This window comes from Xyrauchen texanus, chromosome 2, assembly GCF_025860055.1.
Source record: "Xyrauchen texanus isolate HMW12.3.18 chromosome 2, RBS_HiC_50CHRs, whole genome shotgun sequence".
Lineage (NCBI taxonomy): Eukaryota > Metazoa > Chordata > Actinopteri > Cypriniformes > Catostomidae > Xyrauchen > Xyrauchen texanus.
The window spans coordinates 23,356,168-23,373,769 of NC_068277.1; the positions used below are offsets into that span (position 1 = coordinate 23,356,168).

General features: G+C 40.3%; 1 protein-coding gene across 4 annotated transcripts in view; it reads left to right on the forward strand.

The window, feature by feature from the left end:
* The window catches only part of LOC127654666 (exocyst complex component 6B-like), a 150,870-nt gene that overhangs the window by 86,060 nt on the left and 47,208 nt on the right, over nucleotides 1-17,602 (forward strand). For 2 of the 4 annotated variants that reach the window (XM_052141928.1, XM_052141946.1), the window contains 2 exons: nucleotides 1,745-1,924; nucleotides 3,179-3,208. In XM_052141928.1, the coding sequence (XP_051997888.1) occupies nucleotides 1,745-1,924; nucleotides 3,179-3,208 (210 nt within the window). Of the gene's footprint in view, nucleotides 1-1,744; nucleotides 1,925-3,178; nucleotides 3,209-16,053; nucleotides 16,188-17,602 lie in introns of all 4 variants that reach the window. The other 2 variants (XR_007971959.1, XM_052141937.1) reach the window with 2 other exon arrangements.

Below are 17,602 nucleotides of genomic sequence, written 5' to 3' on the forward strand. Positions count from 1 at the left end.
AAGCCCGAACTCAACCTGAATCCAAAATCGCTCACTATCTTTATAATTTCTTTTTCTAGCAAGTTCTGTTGCAATAGGCTATATTTTATGTAAGCATATAGGCTATTCGTAACAACATTGAAACAGTAAACTTACAGCAGCCCCTCAGTACACTAGAGCATAATGGAAAAATGGAAATGGAAAAGCATTGCCTAACCGTTTATGTGCTGAAACTTTGCTTGGTGTAAAACAATCTGGAATAATATGAAACAGTGCAACAGTCCCCTCTATGCAGCCTGAACTTGTTTAGAATGTTGAATCTTTGTGACACCTGCTCTAAAAACTATCTAGACTCAGTGCAAAGAATGAAACAGAGCACGGGTGTTTCGACATGCCTTTTTGACAATTTTAAGTTCTTTTTAACTTGACATGGTGTTTAAAATATGCCGGTCCTGCTGATGAAAAAGCGAGATGTGGTGCAACAGTCAAAGATATTCATCCAGCATGTGTTTAAATGATAGGAAAACAGAACAGACATGCGCAAAAACACATTTGGTGTGAACGGCCCCTAACTCCTCCGTTCACAACTTTCTGGGTGTGAGTGCGTGCATGCATGAAACAAGTTTGAAAATCCTGTTTATTTTTTCATTAATTACAAACCCGAAGTATTTCTTGAAAAACTGTCCCGAACCCGGCCTGAAACCCATCGGGTTCTTTGGTCCCCACCGGACCCAGGTCAGGTTGCAGACCTCTAATCAGTATGCACTGTATCATTATCAACTCACTAAAATATACTGTATATTGTGTTTTAATATGACCTGTTCTATACTAAACAATGCTTCAATTAATTTTTCTTTCTTCACTGCTAAATACTGCCACAATGCGACAAAATCACAACATATCAGAACATATTTTATGTTTAGTATACACCGAAAAAAATTTATGACCACTTGCAGGTGAAGAGAATAACGTTGATAATTTCCTTTAACAAGGAACCATGTGTCAAGGTCTGGGTAGATTAGATGGTAAGCAAATAATCAGTTCTCGTAGTCAACGTGTTGAATGCAGGAGAAATGGGAAGGAGTAAAGGCCTGAGCGACATTGACAAGGGCCAAATTTTTATGGCCAGATGACTGGGTCAGAGCATCTCTGCAATGGCGAGGCTTGTGGGGTGCTTCCGGTCAGCAGTGGTGAGTACCTACCAACACTGGTTCGAGGAGGGACAAACCGGCAACAGGGTGTTGGGCACCCAAGACTTATTGATGCACAAGGGCAACGAAGGCTATTCCGTCTGGTCCGAAACAACAGAAGGTCTACAGTGGCACAAGTCACAGAAAATGTTAATGATTGTTATGGGAGGAATGTGTGTCAACACAAAGTGCATAGCACCCTGCTGTATATGGGGCTTTGTAGCTGCAGACCGGTCAGAGTGCCCATGATGACCCCTGTCAACCATTGAAAGCTCCAACTGGAACTGGACTTTGGAGTAGTGGAAGAAGGTCGCCTGGTCCGTTGAGTCCCGTCATGTTTTATATCATGTGGACGGCCATGTGCGTGCACACCATTTACCTGGGGAAGTGCACAGGGATGGACTGTGGGAAGACGACAAGCCAGAAGAGGGAGTGTGATGCTCGGGGCATTATTCTGCTGGGAAACCCTGGGTCCAGCTATTCATGTGGACATCAATTTGACATGTGCCACCTACCTGAACATCATTGCAGACCATGTTTTTCTCTTTGCCATTCTTTGTTTCTCTCTAATATAGGATGCAAGGCATGCCGCTGAAGAGGAGATTTACACTAACCTGAATCAAAAGATTGATCAGTTTCTGCAGCTGGCTGATTATGTTTGGATGGCAGCGCAGGGAGGCGGGCAGGCCAGCGATTACCTGAGTGACCTCATCGCTTTCCTCTGCAGCACCTTTGCAGTTTTCACACACCTGCCTGTAAGTATTTGATTAATCATTTGCAAAAACATAATTTCATGTGCCCAACATGCTCTGACTGAGCCTTTGATCTCCTCAATTGGTTGTTCATCTGTTTATAAAAGACTGTAGCACTGTTAGTAATACTCCGTTATGTTCCAAATGGCTTGTGTCCATCGAATCAATTGCTTAAAAGGAGATTATGCTTGCAGTGCGCTTGAACTTTGAGGGAAAGCGAAGTAGGGTCAGAGCAGTTAGTGGATTGGAGAGATCTGGCCTTCCAAGCCTCTACAGCTCAGCTGATATGGAGTTAAAGAGATCCAGTGGGATGACCTTGGTTACTGCTCTTGTTATGGAAGTCTTTGGCCCTGGCACAGCCTGGCCCTGACACATGACCTGTGAGATTTCTGATAAGCTAAGCATTTCAGAATCGTCCCTCCTATGGTCCTCAGCCAAACACCTTCCCGTATCTACATGACTGGCTTTAACTGTCTGTGATCCAGGGCTGGTGGCAGTAATGCTGCTTCCTGAGCCTCCCCTCACAACTGTAATCTCTTAAATTCCTCAGTGCCCTTTAACTTAACTAACACTACAAGAAAAGTATGGCCCTGTTCAGCCCAGTGGAAAACAGCCCTCACATTGTCGGCTGGACTTCACCAAAAGAGGGCATTGTTTGTATGACACCAGGTCAGGTTACGGTCAGGCTGAATGTCTCACTTTCACCATCTGCACTCATACACACACAAAACACCAAACCACACGTGCACAGTCAAACAATCTCATATTCTTCCAGATCTTGAACTTATGTTATTGTGTTTGCACATTCCAGCTCTGCATGTGAACATAATTCATACTCTCAGCCCCATTCTTACATCCTCATGTGTCCCACAGTTCTCAACCCTTTTTTTTTGTAGAGGTCAAGAACTGGCTATTCTGCTTTGAGTTTTTTTGTGTGTGGAAGTCAGTAAGCCTGTCCTCTTAACATTATGTCATGTAACATGCCACATAATATTATGAGTTCACAGCCAAAAACTCTGATAATGACTCTAAAGCCACAGTCCCATCAGTAATGCTTGCTCGCTTCACTTTTCCGAGACCAACCACAAACCATCTGTGATGCTCAGAGGCACTTTCAATGTCAGTCATAAAAGTTTCAACTGAGTTGACATGGGAGAGCATAAGAAGAGCTTGGTTGTACAACCTCATGTTTTAACCCTGGGGGACTCATAAACTTGACCTTTTGACCTAAAATTTGTCTCTGTCTGTCCTCTGTAGGGCAATGCTATACAGCACGCCATGCTACCGGTGAGTATGGTTGTAGTGGGGTCTAACTGCAGGTGTAACGTTGGCCAATTCTCGTGACCGTAATAGAATATTGCTGCATGCTGCCTGGTGTTCATATGACCCCCTCATAGATGACTGGAAGCAACCACTCTTTACCCTCTGGGGTCGACGGACGCGCCATCGCGTCCTGCTGGATTTTTTCGTCATTACAGCAGAAACAACATAAAATACCATGTCATTTTGGAGCATACAGTTAAGTGTAAGACATCATTAGAGACTTTAAAGGGTCTACTTTTATTTGTGTACACTCACAATAACAACAAAACCCTGGGCTTTTGTAAAATAAAGAAAATAAAAAGGGTGAGCTTACAGCAGTCTCTATGTTCATGAGCATATATCTGAAACACGTCACAAAAATGAACTGAAACTCCGCAAATACTTATCACACAAACATGAAACGTATGTCTAAAGAAAACTTAAAATGTCTACTTTTAAATAAAACAATTCAAATTTAAACAAATATTTTCCTGCAATGTAATCTGTTTGAAATAAAGCGATGTACAGTTTCTCCTAGCTCAGCTAATTATCCATAATATGATCACACCCATGGGCAGAGGGTGCTATTCATACGGTAATGTGCTGAGATGATCAATGCAAATGTGAAACGCCCCCGACTGTGCCTTAAAAAGCATCTAGTTCATTCACTTTTCTGCGTGTTTGAAAGATCGCAAGATACAAAGGCGGGGAAACTCCTGGATAGTGACAAAGAGTTAACATTTTCATCAGAAGAAGAGCGGGACTCCGATGAACGTTTGTATTTATTATATTTAATCTAGTGTTTATGCTGACTCATTATCATCAACAAAGCTTGTGCTTGCAAATATCTGTTCAGGTTAAATGAGTAAAATGCACTTTAAATATGCCCATATTAGAAAATCAGTATTTAATATAAAATATATTATAATGATTTCTGAATGATCATGAAGACTGCAGTAATGATGCTGAAAATTCAGCTTTGATCACAAATAGCATTTTACAATATATTCAAATAGAAAACTTTTCTTTTAAATTGTAAAAAGAGTTCACAATATCAATGTTTTTACTGTATTTTGGATCAAATAAATGCAGTCTTGGTGAGCAGAAGAGACTTCTTTTAAATGGTAGTGTAGGTCTAAAATTAAGTCTTTATGTAAAGAAAATGTATAGTCATATTACCACTAACTTAACTTGATTTTGGTCAAGTCTTTCTGACACATTCCTCAGTGATAGGCCCAGGGTACGGGTCTTTGTCTCCTCAGGTGTGAAATACATCAATATTCACGATAGCTAACGCCTCCTCTCATATGACCTTTCTAACACAAAGTGTCTTCCAAAAGTTTAATTACTATATTGTTTTGTATGAATGAGTTATCAGGATGGTTTTCACATCATTTTGTAGCCAAAACTCTAGGCTACAAGATCCAGTTCTCAAAAGTCTTGTGGACAAATGATTAGTATGTGTTATATGGCCTTATTTCAATTATTATTGAAAATAATTATAATAATATAATATAATAAAATACAATTATAATTATATTATTGTAGCCCAGTTTGTGTTGAATACAGTGTTTTCAGACTTTAACCATTAATATAACCATTAATATGTTTTAAGTAACTGAAAAAAGCACAAATGTCAAGGCATGTCAAAACTTTTCCAGGGCCCAAAACACCCTCAGACCCCAGAGGGTTAAAGGAATATTTCACTGTTCCAAACAACTTTTTGATCTTCTGTGGATCACTAATGAAATTGCAGATTGTTTAGCATGTTTTCCATACAATGTAGGTAAATGGGGATGGGCGCAGCAAATGACTATATGTGCAGTCCTTTAGACTTGTGTCTTTTTATCTTTTGAAGCCAAAGATGTATGGACTACATTTGTGGTACTTCAATAATGCTTTTTTTTTTGTCCTTTTCAGAGCATGACATCATCCCTCCCCATTCACTTTTATTTTATAGACAATAGCAGAGTAAATATTTTCTAATTTTATGTTCCATGGAAGAAAAAAAGTTATGTTTGTTCAGTGTTGGGTGTAACCCATTACAAAGTTACCCGTTACTGGAATGTAATTACATTTTGTGGTAATGCAGTAATATAACACTTTACTTTAAAGAAAATGAAGTAATCTGATTACAGTTAAAGACATGAATAAAATTATATTACTTGGAATACACATTTATTGCTAAAATCATAAAATGAATTAGAATGCATTTTAAAATGTATTCTGTTCTTATGCTAGTACTTTTATGTGTGTTGCTGTGTCAGCTAATGAGCATGCGCTCTAACAAACCAACATGGTATAAATGACACATATTGAGGCGACGGCAGATGAGTGAGCTGTGTTACTATGGATGCAGCGAAGTGTAGTTGTTTATTCAAATTGAAATTAAAAGTCAAGCATTTCAAGATTTCATTAGCTCACAATCAATCTCAGCGAGCTCTGTGTCGGTGTGCTCCCAGCCCTGGCTGGAGGAAAGAGGCACGTAAGGCTTTCCACACCATTTACCCCATCCTCATGTGCCTCCCTCGTACAACTGCCATAGGAGGAGAGGCGATCGGCTTCAGGTGTATATGGAAAACAGCGCACGTTCCAGTCTGACAGAGAGATATATTACTCACAAGGCAGAAACATTTGCGGAACGTCTCTAAGCAAAAGGCTCTTTTATGTTCTTTATGTACTGTACACAATCAAACACAGAAACAATGCAATAGCATTACAAATGTGCAAGTGATAAAGGAGACTCAATTTGTCCAGCACAAGCAGGTAATTAGTAATCTGATTACTTTCCCAATGAAGGAATCAGTCAAGTAATTAGATTACAGTTGTAGAGAAGTAATCAGTATTGGATTACTTTTTGAAATTAACTTAACCAAAACTGGTGTTAGAGACATCATGATGGTGAATAAATGTCCATTTTTGTCCGATCTATTTCTTTAATGCTTGTTATGGGTAGCAAATAAGACAACATAAACTATGTCAGTTGTTTTCAGATAGGTCCCTTGCATTTGCTTGCAGATGTCAACCCAATTAAAAAATGTTTGTGTGCTCTACACCGCTAATGTTAGTTTTTTTGTGGACTTGCACACAAGAAAAAAAGCCGCTTAATATACGTCAATATCTGTTTGCATGAAACCCCCTTAAACGTGGAAGAGTGACTGTGTAACGACAGCTTGAACATCACACGGTGGCAATTTACTATGGCAAGTTTGTTGATGCGTTTTTGAAACACACAAGGCTCTCTCATATATGCTTAAGATCAGAGGGAAGGATGCATAAAAAGTTACTTTGATTTGTTGAAGAATGTTCTCCCAAGTCTTGGGCAGCAAAGTGGAAAAAAATATGTCACCATACATGAGGACTATGGGCTGCTAAATAGGCACCAGACAGGATTTGTGTTCCTGGAAAGAAACTGCAAATCCCTGTGTTCTTGGCCGTACACTGTGGTTTCACAAAAGGTAACAGGATTGACACAAGCAAACTCCCACTCAAAAGCTCTCTTTTGAAATCTCATGTCTACTCTTTCCTGAAGTGTTCAACTGAAAAGACAAGTTTCTTTTGAATGATAGTTAAATGAAGGTCTAATTTCATTGCATTGGCAGGTCATTAGAAATAGTGAAAGGGATAAGAGCCTTTTTTGTGCCATAACATGCTGTTCCTACATACCATGGTGGTCTTTTTTATTAGACTGACATGCTTTGCCAGGCATTTTGAGAGTGCTTTGCCCTTTAGTCTGATCCATAAATACTTTGTTTGCAAGCTCACTGCTAGATCTCTTCATAACATTAGATATTCAGTATTGAGCTTATGCTGATAAGATGATGACTACATTTAAAATTATTTAAAGTTGTAAAGAGATGCATAGAATCCCACTACAATCTGGGGCTGTTCAGATTGTAGTGGGAGCAAGACATTTGAATGCATTAGTTAAGTGCCATTCACACCCAACACATTTTTGCATCCGCCTGCCCTAGGATTAGATTGTTTTCCTATTTTAACATGTGCTAAATGACTCCTTTGACCGGTGCACTGCTTGCTGTTTTTTTAGCATCTCACACAGGAGCGCCAGAATTTTAGACACTGTTTCAAGTTAAAAAGAACTTCAACTGTTAGACACCTGCATTCTGTACTATTCGTGGAGCTGTGTCTATATTTTATTTAGCGCAGAGATGTGTTCCATGTCAATGGCATCTTAAAACATTGAAGTAAACTCTGTGTAAACCAAACACAGATGCCCACAGCTCACATATAAGCAAACATACAGCATAAAGTACATTTAAAAGTGAAAATGTTTTAATCGTTGGCGGCCACAATGTTGCTGTTCTGTCAGTTGACAATAGGTGTTCATCATGTGTTGGATCACGTGAAGTCCACTATCTTCACTGCATCACGTCATAGCTCATTTTTGTAAAGTTGTACTCTACTTTGACGCATTGGCAACAGTCTCTGGTGTTCATGAAGCCTCAAATCCCAAACTCTCTTTGAAAAATATCTGGTTATCTAGTCGCTGTCAGTGTGAAAGCCCCCAAAAAACACAGATAGCTACGTATGCCAGGTATGTTTGATGTGTTTTCTGCTTTTTTTATTCTTATTTTTTTTAACAACAGTAAAAAGTAGACTCAGGGGTCACTGACAGGGGACAAGACAGCCACATCTTTGGCAACCGCTACAGGAAGCATGGGCTGAAATGTCACCTGAGTATCTGGACAAACTGACAGCTAGAATGCCAAGGATCTGCAAAGCTGTCATTGCTGCATGTGGAGGATTTTTTGATGAGAACTCTTTAGCTTAAGAAGTAGCTTAAAAAGTTCTAAAAAAAAAAAAACATTTTTCATGTTATTAAAGTCCTGACTATACATTGTGATCAGTTGAATACCACTTTGGTTAATACAAGTACAAATTTCTTTCCATAAGAGCAAAATCTTTACATTATTCCAAACTTTTGGCCACCTGTCTGTGTGTATATGTATGTATGTATGCATGTATGTATTTACAGTATCTCACAAAAGTGAGTAAACCCTTGACATTTTTGTAAATATTTGTTTATATCATTTCACTGAAGAAATGACACTTTGCTACAATGTAAATTAGTGAGTGTACAGCTTGTATAACAGTGTAAATTTGCTGTCCCCTCAAAATAACTCAACACACAGCCATTAATGTCTTAACCACTGGCAACAAAAGTGAGTACACCCCTAAGTGAAAATGTCCAAATTGGGCCCAATTAGCCATTTTCCCTCTGATGTCATGTGACACGTTAGTGTTAGGTCTCCTCATGGCAAAGAACTCTCTGAGGATCTGAAAAAAATTATTGTTGCTCTACATAAAGATGGCCTAGGCTATAAGAAGATTGCCAAGACCCTGACACTGAGCTGCGGCACGGTGGCCAAGACCATACAGTGGTTTAACAAGACAGGTTCCACTCAGAACAGGCCTCACCATGGTCAACCAAAAAAGTTGAGTGCACATGCTCAGCGTTATATCCAGAGGTTGTCTTTGGGAAATAGACGTATGAGTGCTGCCAGAATTGCTGCGGAGGTTGAAGGGGTGGGGGGTCAGCCTGTCAGTGCTCCGACCATACGCTGCAGACTGCATCAAATTGGTCTGCATGGCTGTCGTCCCAGAAGGAAGCCTCATCTAAAGATGATGCACAAGAAAGCCCGCAAACAGTTTGCTGAAGACAAGCCCTGTCCTGACCATGTCCTGTGGTCTGATGAGACCAAGATAAACTTATTTGGTTCAGTTGGTGTCAAGCGTGTGTGGTGAAACCAGGTGAGGAGTACAAAGACAACTTTGTCTTGCCTACTGTCAAGGATGGTTGTGGGAGTGTCATGGTCTGGGGCTGCATGAGTGCTGCCGGTACTGGGGAGCTACAGTTCATTGAGGGAACCATGAATGTCAACATGTACTGTGACATACTGAAGCAGAGCATGATCCCCTCCCTTTGGAGACTTTTCCAGCATGATAACGACCCCAATCACATCTCCAAGATGACCACTGCCCTTCTATGCTGAGGGTGAAGGTGATGCACTGACCAAGCATGTCTCCAAACCTAAACCCTTTTGAGCATCTGTGGGGCATCCTCAAACGGAAGGTGGAGGAGCACAAGGTCTCTAACATCCACCAGCTCCGTGATGTTTTCATGGAGGAGTGGAAGAGGACTCCAGTGGCAACCTGTGAAGCTCTGATGAACTCCATGCCCAAGACGGTTAAAGCAGTGCTGGAAAATAATGGTGGCCACACAAAATATTGACACTTTGGGCCCAATTTGGAAATTTTCACTTGGGGGTATACTCACTTTTGTTGCCAGAGGTTTAGACATTAATGGCTGTAGGAGTTATTTTGAGGGGACAGCAAATTTACACTGTTATACAAGCTGTACACTCACTACTTTACATTGTAGCAAAGTGTAATTTCTTCAGTACTGTCACATGAAAAGATATAATCAAATATTTACAAAAATGTGAGAGGTGTACTCAATTTTGTAAGATACTGTATATGTGTATATATGTGTGTGTGTGTGTGTGTGTGTGTATATATATATATATATATATATATATATATATATATATATATATATATATATATATATATATATATATATATATATATATATATATATACCGTAATTTCGGACTATTGAGCGCACTTGAATATAAGCCGCACCAACTTATTTTTAAATAAAATATTATTTTGAACATAAATAAGCCGCACCTGTCTATAAGCGCAGGTGCCTACCGGTACATTGAAACAAATTAACTTTACTCAGGCTTTAACGAAACACGACTTATAACACAAATAAATAGGCTTTAACGAAACACGGTGTGGCAGCGGGCGTAGTCAAGCGCCCGTCCGGAGAGAAAAGCGGTAAGGCGTGTACACCTGAGCTAAATTATGTCTAACACCGGTGTCTAATTTCAGTAAGCATGGGGAGAGCGGCATAAAAAGGCAGCAGCCACAGAGCTGAGAGAGTGACACACGTCAGTCTAGTGTTGGCGCATAGAAGAATTGAGAAACTTAATAAAATTGATTGTAAACATTGCTGTGGCCATTTAAAAGCCTTACCTGGAACGTCAAGTGCCCTGCTGAAAACTGTCACACTGGTGCCCGTGTGACAGTTTTCCCAAGAAGGACACGTGAAGCAGGGCACTTGAAATTAGACACCGGTGTTAGACATAATTTAGCGCAGGTGTAAGCGCCTTACAGCTTTTCTCTCCGGACAGGCGCTTGACCACGCCCGCTGCCACACACGGCTTGTAATAAAACATTTGCAGTAAACTGTAGCCTACCAAGAAAGTCATTGGTCACTATCTTCCTCCTCTTGTGCACATGAAACCACTGAAGTCATCTCCTTCGGTGTCGGAGTTGAATAGCCTCAGATTTAGTTGTCTTTTTGCACTGAGTCAATCGCTGCTGTTTCCAACGTCTTATCATCGACTCATTAAGACCAAGCTCCCGTGCAGCAGCCAGATCAATCGCCTTCAACTTGAAAGCAGCATCATATGCGTTTCTCCATGTCTTTGCCATGGTGAGGGTGACAAAATGACTACCGTAATCAGAATGATGGGAAGTTTGAGCGCGCTCGATTTAATCTAAACAGTAAACAAAAAAAGTTGTTTTGCCCTTAACCCGTTCGGCAATTTCATTGGTCTAATGAAAGCTTCACGCCGTAAAAAACTGAGCACGTCACAGAATGTTTTTTTTTTTAAATTTATAAAATTTGAAAGCGGGAAAAATCCATATATTAGCCGCGTCATTGTATAAGCCGCGAGGTTCAAAGCGTGGGAAAAAAGTTGCGGCTTATAGTCCGGAAATTACGGTATATATATATATATATATATATATATATATATATATATTTATATTTGAGTGGTGGTGGCGGTGGCGTAGTGGGCAAAAGCGCATAACTGGTAATCAGAAGGTCGCAGGCTCGATCCCCACAGCCACCACCATTGTGTCCTTGAGCAAGGCACTTAACTCCAAGTTGCTCCGGGGGGGATTGTCCCTGTAATAAGTGCACTGTAAGTCGCTTTGGATAAAAGTGTCTGCCAAATGCATAAATGTAAATATATTTATTCTCAAGTAAATGTAATTAGTTTTTTTTAGACAATTTTAAATGGAAACAAGACAAAAACACTTGATAACAATAGGATTTTTTGCAGTCAATTTCTTTACTGAATTAAACGTAATAAAAAAAATGTTTTCCCGTTAATTCAGTGAATGTCTTTTAGAAGAATTTTTAAAAGATGATTTTGTCCTCTTTACTGTTAGAAAGCACGTTTAATCCAACCTTTTAAGTCTCGCCATATGCTGAATAATCGTTAAGAGCTAATGATTAATCTTTGCACTAATCGCAAATTGTCGAATAATCGGTCTAATAATCATTAGATTAATCGATTATCAAAATAATAGTTAGTTGCAGCCCTAGTCATTAGCAAACTTCTGAAGTGAGCATGATAGATCAGTTGAGGTGAAAATAGACTTTTAAACACTTGTGATTTGGTATATAATCCGTAGACACAGCCCATAAAGAGAATGAAATACAACTTTAACAGGCTGTTTTTTTCAGAGGCATAAGTTGTGATTGTGGTTAAAATTTGATTAATTGTGCAGCCATAATAGCCATGAATGCCATTACTGTGAATATTTTTGGTTGAAAGTTTTTTCCCTCTCTCTTATTAAAAGTAGTACAACAGTAAGGTGTCAAAATGTGTGTTTGGTTCGCTTTGTTTCATGGACACTGTAGCTGTGTAGACCCAGAGGTAACAGAAAGGCCTTCCATATCAATATCATCAAGCACCTTGTCAGTGGAACAATATTTGTCATTATTTACTTAAAGCCTGATTTGAGTTGTATTGGAGCTCCATAGTCATTGGCCGGTCTCTGTTTTCTCAGTGTGTTTGTAAAATGCTGGAACAGTGCAGCATGGTGTCGGGAAGTTCAACACATATTATCACCCTTCCTCCGACCAGACTGTAATCAACGCAGACGGGTCGATTTTCCTTGAGCGATTGCTCTCTGCTTCTAGTTAGGATGTCGTGAGTGTGCATTCGATGTTTTTGCAAACAGCGATTGGTGTATGTTTCATAAATACACGGGAGCATCTGAAATATGATCGTGTTGAGAGAGCCTTTTTCTCATGGGTCGCCTGCATGTGGTGCAAGTTGAGGTTATTTGTATAAGTGTTGTGAATTTTCAAACATATTGTTAAGAAATTTCTCCTTGGTGCTTGGGTCATTGCTCAGAACCCCTTGTTCTTGCATTCCTTGATACATTTTAGCTCTCTTTCTGGCTTTATTATTATTATTAATATTTATTTTTCTGTCTCTCAGTCTTACTCTCTTTGTCTTAATGTGTACCTTGTGTTCTGTTTATTTTGACAGCCAATTGCTATGGAGTAGTTTTTAATGAGGCCTTTGATGAGCCTTTGTTAAATTAAGGGTACTGGAGATGAGGAGTGCAAGCTGCCTCACTCATTTCTCCCTTTCCTACTTTATTCCTATAAAAAAAAAATGACTCCCTTCTCTGAGCCCCTAGGCTAATTGTTAACATCCCCCTGCCATGAACTGTAAAACAAATGTGCTACTGTGAGAGGGGAGTGGCAAACTGAGCATAATATGTAAATCAGACCCCAAAACACACACACACAATTCAAAGAACGAAGATTCCTGTTGACAATAGCTAATCTGTTCAGATTTATACATTGCCGGTTGAAGCTGTAAATGGATGTATCCAAGATGCATCACTTGTTAATCTGCCTATGATGCCCACAAATTAAGTCTAACTATAGCTCATTAAGTTTTGAGTAGGGCTGGATATTGCAAATGTTTCACAATATGATACATGTACATGTCACCATGCAAGTCACAATTTAATGCATTGCAGTGTCATAATTGGATCACAATTAAAATGCCGCAAAAATTGTTAGATCATATTCAATCTCTTCCTGGTTCACTTCTTTTTTTACATAAAATGCCTTAGCTCCTTTCACACTTGCAACCAGGTAAATTACAAGAAAATCATTAGGTTGCCTTTACTTAACCTGTGCTGTTCACACATACCATCAAAATGGACATTTATAGGTATTAATGAAACAACTTTGCAATAAGGAAATTTGCTAGAGTAAAATTGACCAGTGTTTTCCAAAGGGTCGTGTTCACACATGACCTCTAAACTGAAAATTACAGTATATTTTCTGGAAACCACTGTATGTGTAAAAGGAACTATAGAAGCAGCTCTGACCACACTGTAAATTATTGTAACGGTTTAAAATGGGCAAGGAGGCAGCGGTAACCAGCTGAACAGTCAAAATAATGTTTAATGAAAACTTGCATTAACAAAAGACACAAGCATAAACAAACTGCTGCATCCAGCTTGGCTTTATCCCTCTCCTCGGCTGATTATCCCAATTGGGGGCCCGCCATGCGCACTCATGGCCTGGCCCCTTCTTCCTCATCACACTTTTCCCTCCTCTGCCTCAGGCAGGAGAACCCTCCTTTCCGAGGGGGGTGAGTTGCCCTCCCAGCCGCTCCTGCTGGCAGGCTTTCCCCACCTTTCGAGACCTGGGAGGGAAAGGGGGAGGGGACAGGACAGGGAAAGGGTGAGGCAGAGTGACAGAGAGAGAGAGAAAAGAAAAACAAATTGCTCTCCGGTTCCCAGACACTCCGTCGCCTGGTCCTCAACCACTCTTCCACCCTCTGGCAGACGGCAGCCACTCCTCCCCAGGTGGACCGCAGCGAGTCCTCCGACCCCTGGAGGATGGAATGCCCCTTCGCGTTTTGGCGGCTGGTAACGAGCCCCTCCACCCCAGGCAGCGGCTCCACCACTCCAGGTGACCGGCAGCAAGCACCCCTCCCCTCGCGGATGACGGCCATTCCTAAACATCCAGGCGGCCGGCAGTGGTGACTCCGTCCCCCGGCGGATGGACGTGTCTGTGCCTTTGGGCGGACGGCAGTGGCGAGGACTCCACGAATCCCTCCTCCTTCCTGGACTTCGGCACCAATGTTAACAAGGTTTAAAATTGGCGAGGAGGAGGCTTGAACCGTCCGAATAGTCAGAATAATGTTTAATGAAAGACAAACACACACAGCATCTGCTTGTGGCGCTCTCTCTCCCGAACTGCCGCATCCGGCTCGGCTTTATCCCTCTCCTCGGCTGATTAGCCCAATTGGGGCCGGCCGTGCGCACTCATGGCCCAGCCCTGCCCCCCTCGTCATCACACTTATCAATAAAATAAAATCATTGATGCAAGAATCTTAAGTGATGTTGCAATATCATGAAGACAGATTCACAATATATTAATGTGATTGTACTGGCACAGCAGCTCTAGTTTTAATACATTACCCCTGTGTTGCCCTTATCGAAAAACCAACAAACACACCTAATACGTTCTCCATTTAAAAATTCACAGCGTCATATTCTCCTAGCCTCTCTATTCACCCCGTCCTAGATCATACGAATGTCGGTTACAACTCTATCTGCCGAAAAATTAAAAGTTCACCATACCAAATTTACAAAACTCTCGGTCTAATCAGACCATATGATTTAAGCTTGTGAGTGATTAGAACAGCCCCAGTAGGAGACAGGTATCCGTGTGTGTTTTCATTCTGCCGTGAGGAAAAGAAACAGCAAACAGGCCTTATTACTTTGGCCCCTTTGATTTATTATGGCTATTAAACATACAGAGACGGGAGGTTGGAAAACAAGCTTGTTTATTTTTTAATCACTGCCATGTAACACATGCAGTCTAATCATCTGTAATCACCTAGTTAGGCATAATAGTCCTTCAGCCTGATTAGTGGCTGACTGAGTGTGACCACAATGTCCCACCCTATATGTGTCTGAGAGAGAGAGAGAGAGATATGGAGAGACATGTGGCATATTAGCAAAAGCACTGACTGTTCTAATTTGTTTGTTAAAGGTATAGTTCACCCAAAAATGTAAGTTCAGTAATTGTTTACTCCTGTGTTTTTATAACCCCATATGACTTTCTTTTTTTTCTTAACACAAGGGAGAAATTTTGAAAAAATGTAATAATATTTGTGCTCAGTGATGACATACAAGTTCATGGTGACCACCTCTTCAAGCTTCAAAAAGGACACAAAAGTATTATTCTGAAGTCTAATATTTTTGTCTAATTAAGTCTAATTATTATATGTGACTCATGCCTTGTTTTGAAGGCATACGATAAGGTTTGGTGAGAAAAAAATATCCGTTGATCTCCTGTGAGTGTTCATGAGTGTGGACGAGAGCAGCAGTTACTCTACCCTCGCTCATGAAATGGGGAAAACATTTTTGTTTATCTGACTCTTCGTGTCTACTGCCGTATTTTGAGAGGAGCTGAGAAGTCGTTTTCAGTGCATTTATCGAGTCATGCAGCATGCTTGCGATGTGGATTGTGGGATTTCCAGCAGTGCAGTAGAAGCGTTGATGGCGGTTGTGAGTTTAAAATAGTTCAGAGATACTCTAAATTATGCAAATGAGAAGTGGAAAACGCTAGGCGTTTTTCTGTTATGATTCCTTCTGTATGATGGGGCCTTCACAACACATACAGTGACCCTAAAAATTATTTAGACACTTGGTTGCAGTTAATGTATGAATGTTAAGACAGCACAAGCACTATTTTCTTACAAATACTTATAAAAAATAAGGTGGATGGGTTTTTAAATGGGTTTTTTCTGTGTATTTGCATGGATTGGTTGGGCTGGTTTAGCCCCTGATTCACTAAAGGAATGATGCAGATCAAGCAATGGCACAAAGGCACCCATAAAATATGTGCTGAGCGCAATTTACATGGCATAATTCTGTGTGCTGTATTTTGGAGGATGCAGGAGATCACCGCAAACTGGATCTGAGTGCTATATTGTGGAGGATGTAGCAGAACACCATGATCTTCCTACTTTGTCTGGACTGTACAGCATCACTCCAATTCTGAGATTTAGACACCTGAGTCATATCTTTAAAGGTCAGTTCTTACTGCCCCAACATATGCCAACAGACACCAACACAACATCAAAGCCACTGATCAGCCACAACATTAGGTTGTAATGTTCAGCACTGTCCGTCCCCCTCGTGCCTGCCACATCTCAGATCTTTCTGAGATGCTATTCTTCTCACCACAATTGTACAGAGCGGCTATCTGTGTTATTGTAGACTTTGTCTGTTTGAACCAGTCTGGCCATTCTCTGTTGGCCTCTCTTATCAACAAGGCATTTCCATCCACAGAACTGCCCCTCACTGGATGTTTTTGTTTTTGGCACCATTCTGAGTAAATTCTAGAGACTGTTGATGAAAGTGTTCAACAGAGAATGGCCAGACTGGTTCGAACTAACAAAGTCTACGGTTACTCTGATAACCACTCTGTACAATTGTGGTGAGAAGAATATCATCTCGAAATGCTATTCTGAGATGCGTCATGACAACAGTTTGTGATTAAGTCAGAGTTTGTTGGAAAATCATACCATACTGATTAAACATTTCAAGACCTGACAAACACGGATTGAAAATGTTCAGTCGATGAAAACTTACGCCAACGAAAACCAATAAACAGCAACGGCTTGAACACACTGACGTGACAAAACCCATTAACTGTTGGGAGGATGGTGTTTGTTGACGTTTTTTGGGGCGGTGTGATTGGCCTTAACATCCTGAAAGTGCAGTTGGCTACACTGCACATCTAAATCTATGCCAGATTATATCTATTGATCGATAGAAAATCACTGTTAAATAAAATAACGTTTACCGCCTGCTATCCTCAGGCAGCAATAGCTCGATGTTAATTGTGCTGGGCAAATAGCACGGAATTTAGTAGATTAAGCACAATCTATAATGAGCCTAATTTAAATAGAAAAGAGGCGTGTTTGCATGGAAAATAATGGGAATGACTTGAATGGCAATTAATTAAATACTGAAGGCGCTAATTGCACCTTCTTAAAGTTTTTATTTTTTGCACTGAAATGCCACACTCAAAAGGAATGCAACTGTTTAGTGAATTTGCCACATACGGTTTAAATTAAGACAACATTTTTGGATAATTTTGCTTTGACAGACATGGAACATTGAGAGTTAATGTGATGAACTACACCTGTTGTTACTCTGTAAAGACACCTGAAGGTGTGAATATGACAACAGGGAACTGACTTAAAAAAGCCACTAAAAATGGGAACTGTTGATTAAAAGTAATTGCAAAAATGGCTATGAAAGATAGTTCTGATGGTTCCTTACTATACTTTCATTTTTACCCAACTAGGACATCTGAAGTTACTCTTGAAAAAAAATAGTATCTGTCACTGACAGACTTGAGTTAAAAAATGTTTTTATTTGCACATACGTAATGAGCGAGCCTCATTAGGTAGCATATTGTATATTCCAAAAACTTTT